The sequence below is a fragment of the Balaenoptera musculus genome, chromosome 17, assembly GCF_009873245.2.
Source record: "Balaenoptera musculus isolate JJ_BM4_2016_0621 chromosome 17, mBalMus1.pri.v3, whole genome shotgun sequence".
In the NCBI taxonomy this organism is placed as follows: domain Eukaryota; kingdom Metazoa; phylum Chordata; class Mammalia; order Artiodactyla; family Balaenopteridae; genus Balaenoptera; species Balaenoptera musculus.
The window spans coordinates 38,617,100-38,636,427 of record NC_045801.1 but is presented as its reverse complement, the minus strand read 5'-3'; the positions used below and the strand labels follow the sequence as shown (position 1 = coordinate 38,636,427).

The 19,328-nt window shown below is 49.5% G+C and overlaps 1 protein-coding gene across 3 annotated transcripts in view; it reads left to right on the top strand.

The window, feature by feature from the left end:
- MATN2 (matrilin 2) overlaps positions 1–19,328 on the top strand; it is a 159,247-nt gene that overhangs the window by 127,033 nt on the left and 12,886 nt on the right. For all 3 annotated transcript variants that reach the window (XM_036830498.1, XM_036830496.1, XM_036830497.1), the window contains exons 8-12: positions 1,176–1,298; positions 3,978–4,100; positions 4,368–4,490; positions 16,891–17,013; positions 18,274–18,396. In XM_036830498.1, the coding sequence (XP_036686393.1) occupies positions 1,176–1,298; positions 3,978–4,100; positions 4,368–4,490; positions 16,891–17,013; positions 18,274–18,396 (615 nt within the window). The remainder of the gene's footprint in view (positions 1–1,175; positions 1,299–3,977; positions 4,101–4,367; positions 4,491–16,890; positions 17,014–18,273; positions 18,397–19,328) is intronic.

The window sequence follows — 19,328 nt, the reverse complement described above, 5'->3', positions numbered from 1 at the left end:
CTCATAGAGGCCCTCCACAAGCTTACTTTATTTCCCGTTGTACTTCTCCGTCTCTCCCATTACCTTCTCTGGTGTGTGTGAGTTGCGGTGGGTGGGGGGGGAACGAGGGTGGGGGGGGAGTGGCCTATCTTGTGGTTTTAGCATTTTCTACCAGAAAATGAAACTGCTAATTGGCTGCTGGTTGTGATGCTGCTTCCCTCTGCTGGCAGAAGCACAGCTAGGATGGGGGTGAATGTTACCATAGGACAGAGCCGCAACTACCTGGGCCGGCATCAGAGATGCGTCTTCTCCAGTTTCTTGATAGCTTTGCTGTTATGCTCTCACCCAGAGCCAGGTTGAGCATTGGATCCTTCTTAATGCAACTGCCTTTTCCTGCCTCTCCTAAATAGCTGGGTATCTTGTAAGATCAGCTGTTGTGTATTCTGTCTTGTGCTGTCCCATGTCACTGTCAGATGTCACTGCCAACAGCAGCTCCCTACATGTTTTGAGCCCTAGTTATCAGGTTAACTGTAAGAAGAGACTGAATTTTCCCAGCTTTTCCATCTTTCTTGGGGGGAGATGGGCTGGGAACTATGGCGCTCAACCCATTTCACCAGCTTTTTGGCCATCAAATGGGGAAGAGACCTATGCTGGAGAATGCGAAGGTTCACTGCAGGTGCCAGGTTCTCTTTCAAACAAGCACATGGAGAGCAGGAGCTGTTGTCTCCAGCCTATAGAGGAGTGGTCCCTAAGCTTTTTGGCACCAGGGACCGGTTTTGTGGAAGACAATTTTTCCACGGGCTTGGGGGTGGTGGGGTGGAGGGGGATGGTCTCGGGATGATTCAAGCGCATTACATTTATTGTGCACTTTATTTCTATTATTATCACATTGTAGTATATAATAAAATAATTATACAACTCACCATAATGCGGACAGGAGGCGGAGCTCAGGCGGTAACGCGAGTGATGGGGAGCAGCTGTAAATATAGATGAAGCTTCGCTCAGTCGCCCGGCGCTCACCTCCTGCTGTGCGGCCCGGTTCCTAACAGGCCACGGACCGGTACTGGTCTGTGGCCCGGGGGTTAGGGACCCCTGCTATAGAGCATCTTACTTACTGAATATTTACTGTGATGGGCTGACATCAGCCCTTGGAGAAGCCCTGAGCCTGAAGTAGGGTCTGCCCTTTCTCCCCTCAGGGATCAACTACTGTGCGCTGAACAAGCCGGGCTGCGAGCATGAATGCATCAACACGGAGGAGGGCTACTACTGCCGCTGCCACCGGGGCTACACCCTGGACCCCAACGGCAAGACCTGCAGCCGTGAGTGTGCCCGGGGCAGGGGCTCTGATGGGAAGGCCAGGTTCACACACAGGCCCCCAGGCTCGCTAGCAGCCAGTCACTTTTGAGGCCCCTGGGTTTCCAGTGAGGCTGACGGTCCGACAGGCTTGACGGTCCTGGCCTCAGTTTCATCACCTGTAAAATGGGACTATTCATGCCACCTACCTCAGAGGTTGGATTGTTTAGTACCACATACTAGACGTGTGACCCCAGGCAAGTTATTTAAGTTCTCCAAGCTTTGACTTCCCCATCTGTTTAAAAAAGTGAAGATAATAATAGTATTGGTCTCCTAGAGTTGTTAAGGGGAATAATCAGGACCATTTCAGTCTCTTAGCACTGTGCCTGGCACAAGGAAAACATACAGTTAAAGATAATAGTTCATTATTGTCATGGAACCTGGCAGAGTAACCAGTGCTGGCCCCAGGGTGAGACGATGGGACGGAGGAGACAGACCTCAGAGAGCCCTTGGGCTACCACGGAGCTGATCTGAGGGCAGAGCTGAGAAACATGGGACTTTTTATGAAGACTTTTCTTAATTTTCTTTTGTAAGAGGCACAACAAAGCTCCATTTGGTGATGTAAATGCACGGAAACGTGCAGGCTTTGCCAGCTGGATGGCTCCGTCGTTTTTTATGAGGCACAGTCTCCACTGGTCCAGGCCAGCGGGGGTGGGGGACGCATGACACTGCGGTGGATGTCTGTGACCCTGGTGTGCTGGAGAGGGGTGCAGTGACGTGACCAGCACAGAACGGGCCCTTTGTGTCGCTTTCCACCCAGCAAGCCGCACATCTGCTCCAGCTTTGGGGACAGAGATAGATTGTGAATGAGAATACTGCAGCTGTTCAGCATTTGGACCTTAAACTGCCCGGAGGGGAAGTTTCACAGATGAAGTATTAGATAGAGAGCAGTCCTCAGGAAAGCTAGTGCACAAAGTGCCTCAATTAGGCTTTCTAAGGATCGATCTCGGAAGTCAAAGAAGTTTTGAACCAGAAAGTTGGCACTGCTCTGCATTTGCCTCTGGAAGTCTCTGAGTCCTTATGAGAAGCCAGTGGTGAGCAAGAGTCCTTCCACTCATCAAGAAGATGCCCTGGGGAAGACGGATCTGTGTACAGTCTGCCTTCTTCCAGGAGTGCGGGGTCTGCCAGCCGACAGCTCTGGCAGGTGTCCCAGGGCAGGCTTGGCATGACCTGGATGAGCCCACCTAGAGCCCCAGGGGCCATGACCTGCCTCTCCCTCCCAGCATGCCTTGGGGGAGCCCAGAAGCACTCAGAGGTGCGGCCAAAAGAGATTGAACCGTCCTTCCTCTCTGGGATCTAGTAAGAAGGACCGTCTAGTCAGCTTCAGGAAGGTATAAACCAAGCCATTTCTTCCCAGGGGTCCCCAGAGAAAGGCATGGTATCCTCTTCCCCGTGGGGGCTCAGGGAGCCCCCAGGCCATCATGACAGGAAGCCCTTACAAGGCACCTGCTCTGTGCAGGCACGGCCGTGAGCACTTTCCAGGCACTCGCTCACTTTACCTGCACCGGAGCCTTATGAGGCATCGACATTCTTATCCCTATTTAAAGATGGGGAAACTGTGGCACAAAAAGATTAAGCTTCCCGGGGGTCACGTGACTGGTAAATGGTATAACTGAGATGTGAATACAGGCCTCTGGCTCCTGAGATCCTGCAAGTGTTTGCAGTAGGCAGATCCACTGGTGGAATGTTCCAGAAGGCACCAGTCCCAGGTCCTGTGGGAGTCAAAGAGGCCCACCCGATGGCCCTGCACAAGGCCTCCAGCGTCTCTCCAGTCTCTGGGAGTGCGTTTCCTCCATCAAGGAAATCTGGGAGGCAGCCTGCAGGTCTGTCTTGTGGGAGCCGTTCACCGCAGCTGTGTGTCTGTTATCCTAGCGGGGCCAGCTGTTCAGGGCCCCGGTGCCAGGATCGGCCACGCATGCAGGCCTTGGCTTTGGTTTGTTTTCTGAATCTGGGTGTCCTGGTTATGGGGGGGTAACAACACTTTTTCATTTTCAGATGTCAAGAAACTACACAATTCTTCCCCAGCAATGTACTAGTAATAATAAGCGTTCAGGAAGTAATTACTGTATGCCAGCTACTGTTCTGAGGGCTATAGATGAATCAACTCCTCTCACCACGTTCCTCTAAGAAAGTAATCGTCAACCCCATTTCTCAAGTCATGAGATGACGGCAGAGAGGCCAAATGACGGCCCAGCATCCCGCGGCTGGGAAGCGGCGAACGTGGGATTTGAGCCCAAGTACTTGGGTGCGGAGCCCTCATTCTGATGCACTGTTCTGTCAGCTGCGGGCTGTGGGCTCAGCAGCTCGACTTTCCTGAGGCTGGCTCTCCTCTCTGTGACAATGGGGATGGCACCCGCTCTCAGCGTTGCCCCGGGATTGCAGGTGATGCGTGCCCAGGCCTGGCACAGAGGGCTGCTGTCATTACCACCCATGACAGGAGTCGTATGCACGTTACTCCTCAAAGAAATGCGAAGGAAAACAAACAAGGCCGTGGCACAGGGTAGAATGAAACCTTCCACGTCACTCTTTTTGAAGTGAAGTAGCCCAGCAGGGGCTCCCTGGGAGGTGGTTTTGTTTTTTGATGCCCCCTCGCTGGTGGGCGCAGCGCCCTTGGTTACGGTCTCTTCCGTGTGTGATTGCCTCAGGGGTGGATCACTGCGCCGGGCAGGACCACGGCTGTGAGCAGCTGTGCCTCAACACCGAGGACTCCTTCGTGTGCCAGTGCTCGGAAGGCTTCCTCATCAACGAGGACCTCAAGACCTGCTCCCGTGAGTCCCTTCGTGCTTCTCTTACTGGGAAAGGTTTCTGCAACAGGCGTGAAAAATGTGACGACTGCAGAGGACAGCAGGCCCCCTCTGTCCCCTGCTTTTGGCCCCCCAGAGAGCGTAGGGGTGTCTCCTGGGGACTGCGTGCCTTCCCGGTGCAGAACCTGGGGCGGAGGTGGGGGGGGGTGTAAGCACGAACGGTCACTTGATTCCCATCCTCAGTAGCCCAGGAGCCTCGAGGACATCTCACCGGGCTGTTGGGTTTTGCAGGAGTGGATTATTGTTTGCTGAGCGACCACGGTTGCGAATACTCCTGCGTCAACACCGACAGATCTTTCGCCTGCCAGTGTCCCGAGGAACACGTGCTCCGCAGTGATGGCAAGACCTGTGCCAGTGAGTGTTCTGAGGTTGGACGAGCGGGACTTGGCACAAGCGATCGTGAGTGGGGGGCACTGAGGACAGGGGCCACCGGTGTGTCCACACCCCGGTTTTCGTGGGTGAAAGTGTGTGAAGGCCTCTCCCAGAGATTTCAGCGCTGGTGGCTGCTTTCTCCCGCTGCCCCGAGCTCCTTTCCCCACTGCCTGAGACGGCTGTTTGCTATTCCTGTCTGCCTCGTGGTCATTTTGGAGCTGGCACGAGTTATAATAATGCGGATGCATTACTGACTGGGGACTTCAGGCGGGGCTCTGTGCTGAGCACATGCTTTGTCCGGCCGCAGCCCCGTGGAATCCCCATCTTCCGATGAGGTAACTGCAGCTCAGATTAAGTAAAGAGCCTAAGGTTACCAGCTATTAAGTGATGGGTTCAAACTCTGGGCTATGTGACTCCAAAGTCAGTTCTGGGAGAAGGGGAAGCTGCTGAGACCCTCACCCCCAATCCGGATAATCTGGCAGCAGATGGTGATGTTTCCTGGGTACATACTTCCCTGCAGCTGGTCCCAATTCCTGTCTCCATGACTTTAAAAAAAAAAAAAAAACGACTCCCAGATATTCTTCTCTTCTTCACTCAAGAATGCTGTGTCTTCTGCCCTGCAATCCTGTTTCCAAGTTGGCCTAGATAAAGATTAAAAAATAGTCATTTTGAGAGAAGGGATCAAAAGTGGAGGGAAAGGATTGTAATGTACCTCGTCTGTCCTGCTGGTCTTTCTGGTTATAGGGCCGACTTCCCTGACCCCTGATACAATTGTGGCCACAACTTGTCCACCTTTTTATATCGTCTGTTCACTTGGGCAGGTGAGCTGATTGCACAGCTGGGTGTGCCTCTCTAACTATGCAGCCTGTGAGAAAATGTTTCCCCCATTTGGGATAGAGTCTTGAGTCTTATGGCTTGCTTGTGGCTGCCTGCCCAGCTGCCTCCCAGCCCGCTGCTCTGGCCAGCACGGCCAGCACCACCAGCACCGGGACGGGCTGGGTATCGGGGTGCAGAAAGAGGGTGGGTGTGTCGAATTGTATCTACCTTTGACTGCAGGACAAAGCCAGAAGCACACTTTTATATATTTTTTTTAATTTATTTATTTTTGGTTGTGTTGGGTCTCCGGTTTGTGCGAGGGCTTTCTCTAGTTGCTGCAAGCGGGGACCGCTCTTCATCGCGGTGCGCGGGCCTTTCGCTATCGCGGCCCCTCCTGTTGCGGGGCACAGGCTCCAGACGCGCAGGCTCAGTAGTTGTGGCTCACGGGCCCAGCTGCTCCGCGGCATGTGGGATCCTCCCAGACCAGGGCTCGAACCTGCGTCCCCTGCATTAGCAGGCAGATTCTCAACCGCTGCGCCACCAGGGAAGCCCCAGAAGCACACTTTTTAACTGGTTTGTTTTAATTCTCATCATCTTAGATTATTCATGCCTTTCTTTGGTCCTCCCCATTACTGTGATGACCAAGAGCTGACCATAAGATAGTTGCAGGAGTTCTACGAAATTCTCAGGGCCCTTCCAGACAAATGCTACTCCTTCTCCTTACAATCGCGTGCCCGTCCCCCTCCCTCCCTACGTCCACATCTGTTATGGCCACTGACACTTTTAAATGTTGCCCATTTTCTCATTTATGGTGTTTGTAACTAATGATACAGTGATATCATCCACATGAGTAAATGTTCAACAATGCCATTAGAAGTGAATTTTGATAAGTATTTATTTATATATGGTGTGTCCATATGAGGTGTGAGATGATCAGATGGGTTAGAATTATCCTATCCTCAGGCAATGGTGGTATGTAAGAGATGCACTTTACCCATACATATCTGTTGAGCTCGTCCCCTAATTGAAGACTCTCTGTCTGCCCAAGGATGATTCAGTCTAGCTGACCTGTCCTGAAATAATGGGCTGTGTTTTCGGTGTGGCCGTAGTTAACTGGGGTTGGGATGTATGTTTCCCAGCTCTATGCCAGATCACAAAGAGCCTGATGCCATGACTGCATCTTTTTTGTAAATCGTGCTGGGCTGTGGATGGGGAGGCAGCTGGGGTTCAGCCAGGCCTGGCTCAGGAGCTAAGGGTGTCCTTGGCCCTTCATAAAGGCAGCCTCCACTTAGAGCCTTGATAGCAGGTGTCCTGCAGAACACTTCACTCGCTTTTTGGAAGGTTCTCTGAAGCATGGAGAGCAGGCCCAGTTTCCCAGGGCCCAGGAAGGAAGTAGACACAGTTATGCCCACACCCCTGCAGGCACCTTGGGCTCTCTGGCCTCTAGAGTGACGCCCATCCTCCCTTCCTCTAGGTCCCCTGGCCCCCAAGCTGTGATTGCCTGTAGAAGCCTTCCTTGCCTTGGAGGGATGTTCCACAGACTGGGGGGTAAGGTGGGGAGAGGAACGGGGGAGTCTCTTCTACAAGCTGCAGCTGAGAGGACTCCTCCCATCTCTACCTCCTGGAAATTTCCCTGAGACAGACCTCGTACAAGGGCATCCCAGCACCAGGAAAGACTCTGTAGGCTAGATGTGCATGGAACACACAGCCCACTGCCCTGCGAGCTCCTGGAGGTTAGAGACCGGATCTTATTCGGACCCTGAGTTCCAGGCCTGGCCCACAGGAGATGCTCTATAAAGTTCAATGAATGAGAGAGTGAATGGACAGAGACCACCAGTCTTTTCATCCTGTGGCACCTGGCACAGGGTCCACCCCTGCCCAGTAACCTTCAGTGGCTCTCCACTGTCTCCCCCAGTTTCCAGTCGAGTGCCTTGATTTGGCAGTGGTCGAGAACCCTTTCCTCCCCTCCTGAGCCCCACCCAGGTCTTCCCTGCTCCCTCCAGTTCTTTAGGGGGGCAGCTCCCCTATCCTCTGAGTAAGCCCTGTACCTCCAGCCCATCCTGTCTCCACTGAGGACAACGTCCCTATCCCACCCTGCTGGCGGAAACCCAGCCCAGGGCCAGCATCACCTCCGTGGGGAGCTTCCTGCCCCTCCCCCCTGCTGGGAGCAGCTCTGCTCCACCCACTGCAGGCAGGCTCCACTAGGACCTCTCGTGGCCCCACCTCGCCCTGTGGCTGTCTGTGTCCAGATCTAGAACCAGCGTGGCAGAGTAGAAAGAACACTGAACTGAGAGCCCAAAGACTGGGTTTAAATCTTGTAGCTCCCATGCTGGGCAAGGGAATTGACCTCTCTGGATCTGATTGTTCATCTGTAAACTGAGAATGATCATTTCTGCCTCTCTCTCAGGGTCTCTGTGTGGCACAGGGAGAGACATTCATTGGGAAACTTGTCAGTTGCCATAAACCCTAAGGTACTCTTGTTATGGTCTTGCTTCCCACTGCTGGACTGCCCCACACTGAGGAGAGGGCTGAGGTAGCATCCTTGCCTTGATGCCTGGAGACCCACTCCCAGGGCCAGGCCTGCCCCCTTGTGGGGCTCCAGAGATGGACCACCCTGGGAGGAGTCAGACTCAGGAACCCAGGGACTACCTTCTTCTAGCAAGTGGAGGGTGCTGATGGGGATCTGAGCTGCAAGCATAGGGCACTGGGAATTTCGGTTGGGGATACTCCTACTGTGGCCACCAGAGGTGGGTGTGCAAAGGCCTTTTCCCACCTGATGCCTACCAACTTGACTTTGAAGGACAGAAGCAACCCTGAGCAGGGCAAGAGGAGTGTATAAGTCTGCTCAGGCTGCCATCATGAAATACTGTAGGCTGGGTGGCTTAAACAGCAGAAATGTATTGTCTCACAGTTCTGGAGACTGGAAGTCCAAGATCAAGGTGCCAGTATGGTTAGGTTCTGGTGAGAACCCTCCTCTTGGCTTGCGGATGGATGCCTTCTTGCTGTGTCCTCCCATGATAGAGAGAGAATAAGCTGTCTTGTGTCTCTTCTTAGAAGGGCACTAATCCCATCATGGGGGCCCCACCCTCATAACCTCAACTAACCCTAATCACCTCCCAAAGGCCCCACCTCCAAATACCAGCACATTGGGAGTTAGGGCTTCAACATATTAATTCGAGGGGAAACACAATTCAGTCCATCACAGAGAGTGAAGGCAAAAGACCACCTTTACCCTCACATATTCACATTAGAGGTTTAACGGAACAGAAGGAAACTTAAAGATCTTTCCTTTCTTTTGTGGGAAACAGGCACAGGGAGAAAACTGGTGCCCTCAAGCTGGCCCTGGGGGTCAGTGACAGAGTCAGGACTAGAACTGGGGTCTTCTGACTTCAGGATCTCTTACCCAGTGTGAGATGCCCTTTAAAAGTACATCTCAGTTCAGCTGCTTCTGGTCTCTCTGAGAAAAAGCCTACACAGGGTTAGCAAACGAATGGCTGCTTCTAGTTTTACTACTTTAAAAAGCCAGCAAATGGTGTAATTCTATCTCTCGGCCTTGGTTACCCTCTTGGCAGGGGGCCACTGTGGCTTTCTCCCTCGGGTTGGGGTTGGTTTTAATAACCTCCTACGTGGAGCGCCAGACGCAGGATTGCTGTCTGTCATCGCCACAGAGGTGCGAGTCCTTGGAACACATCACCCCATGACTACTGCACCACAGACGTGCATGAGTCACCATGAGTCACGTGCATGTGGAATCCAGATGTGAGGAGCGCAGGCTGTATCAGTGTGTGGGGCTGTTAGACACGGGCCCTAAAAACCTGTGCTATGTCCTGAAACTTCTGCTCACCTTGATCACAAATCGCAGACCCCATTCACGATGAGGGTTTAATTAATGTGTAGACCTGCCTCCTTACATGTAAAAAAAAGAGGATCCTTCTTTTACAGGGAAAATGTTTTCTTCCTGCACCCTGGGATTTCTCCTAATTCCTCTCATCCATTTCACTTAAATGATGGTTCCCAATCAAGTCTGTCCTCACTCTCGTCTCTGGATTTGAGTCTAGGTACTTCCTTAAGCTCTTGGTTCATTGATTCTCAGTCTCCACAAGTATTTACCATGTACCTGCATTTTTGTGCTGGTCATATTGTGCTGGGCACTGGGCATCCCTGGGGTTGATGCAGGTTCCGTTTCTGCCCTGGCAGTGTTTAAAGTTTCTCAGGGAGGAAGGATATTAAAGATGGATCATCCATTCTGTGTGATGAGAGTCATGATATGGGAAGAAGAGGTGTCACAGGGGCGTGTGGCAGGGGGACCCTCACCTAGTCTAGAGAAAGTCTCCTGAGAAAGAGATGTTTGATCCAACACCTGGAGATTGATGGAGGGAGCTAGCCAGAGATGGAGGGTGTTATGGACTGAATGTTTGTGTCCTCCCCAAATTCATATGTTGGGAGTCTAACCCCCAAGGTGATGGTGTTAGGAGGTGGGGCCTTTGGGAGGTGATTAGGTCATGAGGGTGGAGCCCTTATGAATGGGATTCGTGCCCACAGGGCTCTCCAGCCCCTTCCACCATGTGAGAATACAGGAAGTCTGTGACCCGGAGGAGGGCTCTCACCCAGCCATGCAGGTACCCTGATCTCAGACTTCCAGCTTCCAGAACTGTGAGCAATACATTTCTATTGTTTAGAAGCCACTCGGTCTGTGGTATTTTGTCATAGCAGCCTGAAAGGACTAAAACGGAGGGGAGCAGTCTTCCCAGGCATAGGAAATAGCACATGCAAGCCCAGGGTCCAGAGAGTGAACTGAAGGAAGCTGAGTGTACTTAGTACTGAGTACTAAACATTGAGTACTGAGTACTAAGTACTGAGTGCTGAGTGTGAGAGGGAGACTGGAGAGAGGTGAGCCTGGAGAAGCCGCTGGGACAAATCACCTGCAACATTTAGTTACATTAAACTATTTAGAGACCCAGCCTCCCTTGAGAAAACCATTTTAGTTTGTCTTCTGAGAATCTACCAGTCTATCTGAGCAGACTCTGCTGACCCTGCTGGGCTAGGATGACCACTGGATGTGCAGCTGGACCAGGGAACATGGAGGTGATAGACTTGTGATCTAATCACGCCTCTGCCCCCAGCACAGCTGACACTAATCATCTCTGCAGGGTAAGGGGCCTTGTGAAAGTCACTTCCTCTCTGTGGCCATCAGTTTCCTGGACTCTAAAGGAAGGAGTTGGACCACTTCATCCCCAGGGTCCCTTCCAGCCCGAGAATGAGGGTAGAGCCTGGCAGAGTAAGTGCTTCGTTAACACTTGCTGAATGAATGAATTCTCGGCGGGGTGCCCACCATTCTCCCCAGGCTGAAGGCACCCCATGATCGTGAGTCAGGGATGGTGGCTCTCTTTGCCTGTTGGGGAACCACTGAAGTGCTTTCCTAGTGGGAGTACCTTTGGCTCTGGGGAGAAGCTGACTCCAAGCTGGTTTCCAGACTTGGTGACTGGAGGGCAGCTAGAGCCTGTGGTCGGGGAGTTACCACGTGTAGTTCTTTAATTATGAGTGACCGGAATGTCCCTGATGTGCAGAAACTGGACATTTTGCTGAACAAATATGAATTGCGTTCTGCGAGGCTGGCACGTGGGAGAGAAAGGGGCGCCCAGCTGACCGCCAGCATCCCCACCACATGGGTTCTGATTTAAAACACCTGCACAAGACCCCTGGGCGGTGGATCTAGTTACCCTCAGTTTTCAGAGTAGAAAACTGAGGAAATGTTTCCTTGTACTCAGCAGGGATTTGCTGAGGACCTGTTGTGGGCCAAGCATTAAGTTAGGTCCACAGAGAGGAGGGCAGAGGCAGCCCGTGGTCCCCTGGAGGTCAGAGCCCATGGGAGCGTAGTCCAGTGAGGAGGTGGGCACAGATCCAAAGCAACCACATAACTAACTGTTCAGTGACAGCTGTGATGTTACCAGAGGGGGCAGATGCCTGGTGCTTTGGGCCCTATGCCGGGGGGGTCTAGGAAGACATCTGGAGGAGGTGGCGGAGGAAGGAGAGGCAGAGGAACGGCTGTGCAGAGCCCTGTGCGGGGAGAGCTTCTGGCTTGGCACTGAGGTTCTGAAAGAAAGTACTCAGAGTTGGGGGAGCATGGATGAGATGACGCAGCAGGGCAGGTCCCGCGAACCTCACCAATGATTCTGTGTCTTATCCAGACTCTTGGAAGCATTAAAGGATCTCAGGCAGAGGCAGGGAGTGATGTGAGCAGATTCACATTTTGGAAAGAGGACTTGGGCTGAGTCGGGGAGGATAGGCTGGAGGGGGCGGAAGTAGGTTTGTGGAGACCCCGTTAGCAGACGATGTAGTAATAGCCCAAGAGAAAGACGATAGCATGTGGTTCATGATGGTGGAGGTGCAGAATCATCTGGACACTTGGGAAGGTCTCTGAACATAAGCTCTGGGTCCAGTGCCAGCATCTCACCCCTGGTGGTTTACTGGAATCATCTGTGGGGCTTTTAAAACATCTAGAAGCCCAGTCGGCACCCTGGACCCCCAGAAATAGAGATTATCTTACGGTGATTGATGCAACGTCCTTGGAGGACAATTTGAAAATATGTATCCAGTTGTAAATGTTCATTCCCTTTAACTAGGCAATTCCACTTCTAGATGTTTATCTTTCAGACATGCTTTCACATTGTACGCAAAACTACAGGCACACGAATATCCATTGCAATAATGTTTGTAATAGCAAAGCCTAGGAACCACCTAAATGCCCTTCCAATAAGAAACTGGTTAGGGCTTCCCTGGTGGTGCAGTGGTTGAGAATCCGCCTGCCAATGCAGGGGACACGGGTTCAAGCCCTGGTCTGGGAAGATCCCACATGCCGCGGAGCAACTGGGCCCGTGAGCCACAACTACTGAGCCTGCGTGTCTGGAGCCTGTGCTCCGCAACAGGAGAGGCCGCGATGGTGAGAGGCCCGCGCACCGCGATGAAGAGTGGCCCCCGCTCGCCGCAACTAGAGAAAGCCCTCGCACAGAAACGAAGACCCAACACAACCAAAAATAAATAAATAAATTTATTAAAAAAAAAAAAAAAGAAACTGGTTAAATGAATCATGGTGCAGCCTTTAAAAATAATGCTGTAATGTGTCAAAGGTGAGCAAGAGGAGTACTTTTGTAAGATTTTTTTGTTTAAAGTTTATTCTATTTTTAGAATAAGTAAAAGGTTTTTACATGGTTTAAAAATCAGAACAATATGAAAAGACGTACATTAAGAAGTCTGGCTCCTATTCTTGCCCTTCCACCCATCCCCTACCTCCACTTCCCATCAGGAACGGGTAGTGGGCCGCCTCCAGGGTGGCCCCCAGCAATCCCCATCTCCTGAATTCACACACGTGTAGTCCCTCCTTCACTGTTGGTCTGTGTGACCAACAGCATATGGCAATAACAATGGTATGTCACTTCTCCAGTTACGTTATCAGAGACACTGTGGCTGCTCTCTTGGGAGCTCTCTCTCACTTCTTGAATCACTCACTCTGGGGGAAACCATGTCGGGAGCAACCCTGTGGAGAGGCCCACATGGTGAGGAACTGAAGCCTTCAGGCAACCACCAGGGAGGAACTGAGGCCAGTGAATACATGAGTGAGCTCAGAAGCAGATCCTCCAGCTCCAGTCGAGCCTTGAGATCAATGCAGCCCCAGGGGACAGCTCGACTGCAGCTTCTTGAGAGACTCTGAGCCAGAACCTCCCAGCTGAGCCACTCGGGGATTCCACAACCTCAGAAACTGTGTGAGATAATACATGTTGCTTTAAGCTGCTAAGTTTTGGCATAACTTGTTTCGTAGCAACAGATAGCTAATATTCCATTTTTATTTGTGTATTATTTATCCTCCATGTTTCTTTGTGTGAATAAAGGCCAATACAAATATCTGTTTATATTTTTTCCCCTTTCCTTAAACACACACACAAAGTGGTGCACTGTATACCCTATTCTATGCCTTTTTTTTTCTTCATTCAATGATACTTATTGGAGATTTCTTCAAATCATTACATAGAGAACTGCCTCATTCTTTTTACAGCTGCTTCGTGTCTCATTGTATAGAATATTTATTCAGCTTGTCTCCTGAGTAGTCGTGGACACTTGGGTTGTTTCCCACTTTTCGTTATTACAAACAATGCTGCCGTGAATAACTTGAAAGTATACCAGGGGCTTCCCTGGTGGCACAGTGGTTAAGAATCGGCCTGCCAATGCAGCGGACACAGGTTCGAGCCCTGGTCTGGGAAGATCCCACATGCCGCGGAGCAACTAAGCCCGTGCGCCACAACTACTGAGCCTGCGCTCTAGAGCCCGGGAGCCACAACTACTGAAGCCTGCGAGCCACAACTACTGAAGCCCACGCGCCTAGACCCCGTGCTCCGCAGCAAGAGAAGCCACCGCAATGAGAAGCCTGCACACCTCAACGAAGAGTAGCCCCCGCTCGCCGCAACTAGCCCGCATGCAGCAACGAAGACCCAATGCAGCCAAAAATAAATAAATAAATATTTTAAAAAAGTATATCAAAATATTGATACACTTCATATGTGCCAGGGTATCTGCAGGAGGGAATTCCAGAAGTGAAGTTGCCGGGTCAAAGGTACATTTTGTACTTTTGGTAGATATTGCCAGATACCCCTCCATAGGGGAAGTCTGCCCTTAATACGTTTGAATTTTGAACGATGGGCCTGTTTTGCCTTTAAAATAATCTCTGCAAGTGACTGATGCTCACCAGAGGGTGAGAACCGCAGCTCTCCCCTCTCTTGATCAGATGCTCTAAGGGGGTGAGGAGGGGAAAGGTTAAAAACCCAAACTCTCTACATGCTTTTAAAGCATGCACACCACAAAATTTCCAAACAGCTATTAGTACAAAAGCCCAGGAGAGCTCAGAAGCTGGGCTGGGAGCTCCTGGGATAGTCTGCAGCCAAGAGTGAATACGCCCCCTGAGAACAGGGGCTTCAGGCTCAGCAGGCTCCTGATAAAGGATAGCAGCGCCACTCTGCCTAGTACAGGCTCAGACCATCACGGCTCGGCGTGGGAGAACCTGGGGGCCGATGAGCTTTCAGGGCCCCTGCACCGAGACAATCACTCTTCAAAATTGCAGCCTGAGATGGAGCTACGGAGACAGGACAGGGCATGGGGGAAGCTCCAGAAAGATGGCGGGTGGGCTTCCCTGGTGGCGCAGCGGTTAAGAATCCGCCTGCCAATGCAGGGGACACGGGTTCGAGCCCTGGTCCGGGAAGATCCCACATGCCGCAGAGCAACTAAGCCCGTGCACCACAACTACTGAGCCTGCGCCCTAGAGCCCACGAGCCACAACTACTGAAGCCCGTGCACCTAGAGCCTGTGCTCCACAGCAAGAGAAGCCCGCACGCAGCAACAAAGACCCAACGCAGCCAAGAATAAAAATAATAAATTTATAAAAAAAAAAAAAGAAGGGGTGTGCTCAGGGGGTTCTGTCTGGATTATGGCTTGGCAAGACTGGACTGAAAGAGTTATGTATAGCTATTTTATTGCATTGGAAAATGGAGTATTCTTAATATAAATTCATGGTGAGGAAAAAAGTGCTCGCCTCCACAGCCAGCCAGCTGTCTGTATTATGGATCACTCAACTGCATTTCCACTCAACACTATGTGAGGGATTACCCCAAGCCATCGGGTGATGTTCTGCATTAATAATGAGTCTAGACTGTGCCCAGAGAAGTAAGTCATGTTCAGAGCAAAGAGGAAGGGGCAGCTCTGTTTTGACTCTCCTCTGCAGTTGTAATGTTAGTTGATATAATGCCTTCCCGTTGTACAACGATTTTGGCGGTGCTTCTGCCCAAACGAAGACAAGCACAATTCCCTTCATGTTTGGAAGCTTACTTTAGAATATAGCAACGCAGTGTAGCTAGGGAAAACATTTATTTAGCTAGGGATTTATTATCAGAAAATTACATGTTTAATCTGGTGCTATCACTTATTAGCATTTGATGTTGGCAAGCCATTAATCTTCCCAAACCGTAGTTTCCCTAGCTAGTAAATGAGAATAACAACAGCTGCTTTAATTAACGCATAGGGTGGTTCTCAGGACTCCCTTCCAAAAAAAATACTGCAAAAATGTCTTAGAAAAAAGCGTATAGTCTGTGCCTGACTATAAAAGTGATTATGCACTTTGGAACATTTATTTAATAACCTCATGTCATATGCATTGTAGAAATTCTCCTCGATCTGAAATGATAGCGTTGACTCTCAGAATTATGTTTGGTTCTTATAAAAAATCACTTCCCACCTGTCCTCAGTAATGGGTTTTTTAAATATCAGCCTGGTTTTCACAGGTTCACAAACCGGCTCCCGCAGAAGCTGCTCCAGCCATGTGGACGGCAATGCCATTCTGCAGTTGCTCAGTCCTGTAACCTCAGAGTCACCTGTGACTCTTCTGTCATATCCATATGAAGATAAACTCTTTATATTAACCCATCAGCAAAGCTTGTAGGCTCTACCTTCAAAGCACAGGCACAGTCTGACCCCTCTCACCAGCCTGTCTGGGCCACCAGGATCAGTGCACTGGGTTTCTTCCAGCTCTCCGTGCTCCAGCCTTACCTGTACCCCATTCTGTGCACGGTAGTCCTTTAAAAATAAAGTCAGTTCATGTCTCTCCACTGCTCAAAACCATCCAGTGACCCCTTCTTACTTAGATGCAACCACTGCCTGTGACTCCCACGTGGTCTATCCCGGCTTATCACTTGCCTGGCCCCCTGGTCTCCTTACCTTTCCTGAAACGTGCCACACCCACTCCTACCACTGCCATTTGCAGATGCTGTTCTCCTTGGATGCTGTTCTTTCCAAACACTACGTATTCACTCATCTCTTTCTTCAGGGCTCTGCTCAGCGTCACCTCCTCTGACTGCAGCTTGTAAAATTACAAGCCCTCCCTGTGCCCCAAACCAGCAGGCACTCTCCATCCCCCTTATCCTGCTTTTCCCCATAGCACCTTCCCCATCTAACATATATATTTGTTTGTCTGTCGTTTGTCTTGCCCCCTCTTTCCTCCCACCCTTGCCACCAAATGTAAACTTCACAAAAGCAGAAACTTGGTTTTATTCATTGTTACATCCCCAGACCCTAGAAGAGTACCTGACTCAGAGAGAAGGGACTCATGAAATATTCCACAACTCGGTGAACAAATGAATGAACGACTGGATGGATGGATGACCAAAGTAGGACACATACATGCATACATAAGCAGATATGTAGATAAGCTGACATTATAGTTATATGATAATCAATGATGTGGAACTTATTTTCTAATATTTATAGGCCATTTTTATCTCTCCTTTTGTAACTTTTCTTTCCATGTCTTTTGTTCATTTTTCTTATGGAGATGATCATATTGTTTTATTTTATGTGCTCTTTATATATTAAGAACTTTTGCTCATAGACATGCTTTCTATTTTGAAATGTGCCCTGTGGGATAAAGTACTGCTTTCATTTAAGGTGTCTGAAATGTCTTATAAGATTGAATAAGTAATGTAAGAATCATTTCCTTTTTCTCTTTCTCTAATTCCAATTGGATTGTCAGAATTGGACTCTTGCGCTTTGGGGAACCATGGTTGTGAACATTCGTGTGTAAACAGTGGAGGCTCTTTTGTGTGCCAGTGCTTTGAAGGGTATATACTCCGTGAAGATGGGAAAACCTGCAGAAGTAAGTTTTTATTGGAGTGGGCTCACATTACTGTATCTGACCTCTGCATGAAATCCACCGTCCTGATCTCTGTGTATCAGTTACTCTCAAAAACCAATGCCACAAGACCACTAAATGTAATGTAGGATCCTGGATCAGAAAAAAAGGACTTTGGCTTAAAAACTAAGGAAATATAAATAAGCTATGGACTTTAGTTGATATTACTGTGTCAGTAATGGTCCATTAATTGTTAACAAACATGTCACACTAGTAAAAGATGTTAATAATAGTGGAAACTGGGTATGGGGTTTATAGGACCTCTCTGTACTATCTTCAATATTTCTGTAGATCTAAAACTGTCCTAAATAATAAAGTCTATTAAAAAGAAAACAAACAAATGGACAAATGAAAAAAGTCAGTGCCAGAGCTACAACCGAAGGTGTTCATTTATGCCCTGTGGAAAGAAACGACAGGTTGGCAGTGTGCTCTACTGGAAAGATGTACAGTCTGAAATCCAGTATTCTATCAGCTTCTAGCTCTGCCATTTATTAGCTGGGCAAGTTGCTTAACTTCTCTGAGCCTCTGTTTCTTTATTCTTAATAGTATTGTTGTTGTTTCTGGTGGTGCAAATCCCTCTTAGAGACCATCTTATGATGAGGCCATTCTACGTCTCAGAAAGCAAGGCCTCTTAGATGGGGCCAAGACACGTCTCTATATAGTCAAAGGGGGGTGTGTAACCCTGAGCAAATGATTCCCACCCCTATCAGTCGTCTTTTTCTCAAGCTTCTCAAAAGTACTTTACAAAGAACACCTCATATTTCACATTTGAAGAAAAGATGGGTAACTGGAAGTATTTTTCTCATTTTTCAGAAAGGAAAGTTAAGGTTAAGTCATTCTCCAAAGTCATATGTCAGGGGAAAAGCCAAAATTAGATTTCAGTGCCACTAATCTAAACTGAGGTTTAATCTCCTAAGTAATCATACCAACAGTGTTTCCTTTCTGATATCACAAACTGCATCTGCAGAAAGCTGATGATGGCTTGCATATTTATGAGACACTGAAGTAGGTGCTGGTGAATGACGGCGGCGGTGATAGTGAGGAAGTTGGGAGAGTGAGCCCAAATTAGAGCCGCTGAACTTCATCCTCAGTTTTACCTTCCTCCCCACGGATCACTGAGCTCAGGTGGCCCTGGAGTCCAGTGGCTGAGATGGATGGAAATTCGCAGGTGAAGCCCAGGGAAAATTGATGTTGGTAACATTTAACTTGCTCTGCTGTCCTCAGGGAAAGATGTCTGCCAAGCAGTAGACCACGGCTGTGAACACATTTGCGTGAACAGTGGTGAGTCGTACATCTGCAAGTGCTTGGAGGGATTCCGACTCGCTGAGGACAGGAAACACTGCAGAAGTAAGTGGCTTCAAGGTAGAGGCGGACTTTTCCATCTATGGGTCTTGGACAGTTGGAGAACTTCATTAAGCATTGAAAGTCTTCCTTTATAATCAATGTCACTATTGTAAGTTCCTGCCTTGGGTGCTCTGAAACTGTTGTGCTAGTGATCAGTACAACAGACCCTTAGTTCTTCAAGAATTTCTCAGTCAAGGTCCTGAGTTGTCAGGCTCTTCGCTGCTTTTCACTTTCTCCCAGCTGTAGGCCCTTTCCACAAGAGTTGTGTGGATGCCCAGAGCCTAGCACGGTGCCTGGCTAGTCATTGGATGGGATTAGAATCTCTGCCAGCAATCTCTATAAGGATCAAAGAATAGTTATAGTGCTATTTTTTCTTGGAAAACCTTATAAGTAAGGGCAGAAGGTGCGAGAAGGGCCGAAAGGATTTTCTGTGAGTCTTGTTTATCCATTCTATCATTTGCTTCTGTAGGTCACTCAAAACAGATGCTGAGTTTACTTAGAAGATATATTGGTCAGGGTTCTCCAGAGAACCAATAAAATGTATGTGTACGTGTGTGTGTGTGTGTGTGTGTGTGTGTGTGTATAGATCGATAGATAGACAGGGAATCTGTAGGGCAGGCTGGCAGGCTGGAGACCCAGGGAAGAACCAATGTTGCAGCTGTAATCCAAAGGCAGTCTGGAAGCAGAATTCCCTCTTCCTTTTGGGGAATTCAGTCTTTTTTTTCTCTAAAGGTCTTCAAGATAAGGCCCACCCACAATATGGAGGATAATCTGCTTTACTCAGTCTCCTGATTTAAATGTTAATCTCATCTAAAAAAAATACCTTCACAGCAACATCTAGACTGGTGTTTGATGCAACAACTGGGCACCATAGCCTAGACAAGGTGACACATAAAGTTAACCATCACAGCCCCCAACAGAAGAGACAGGGTTGG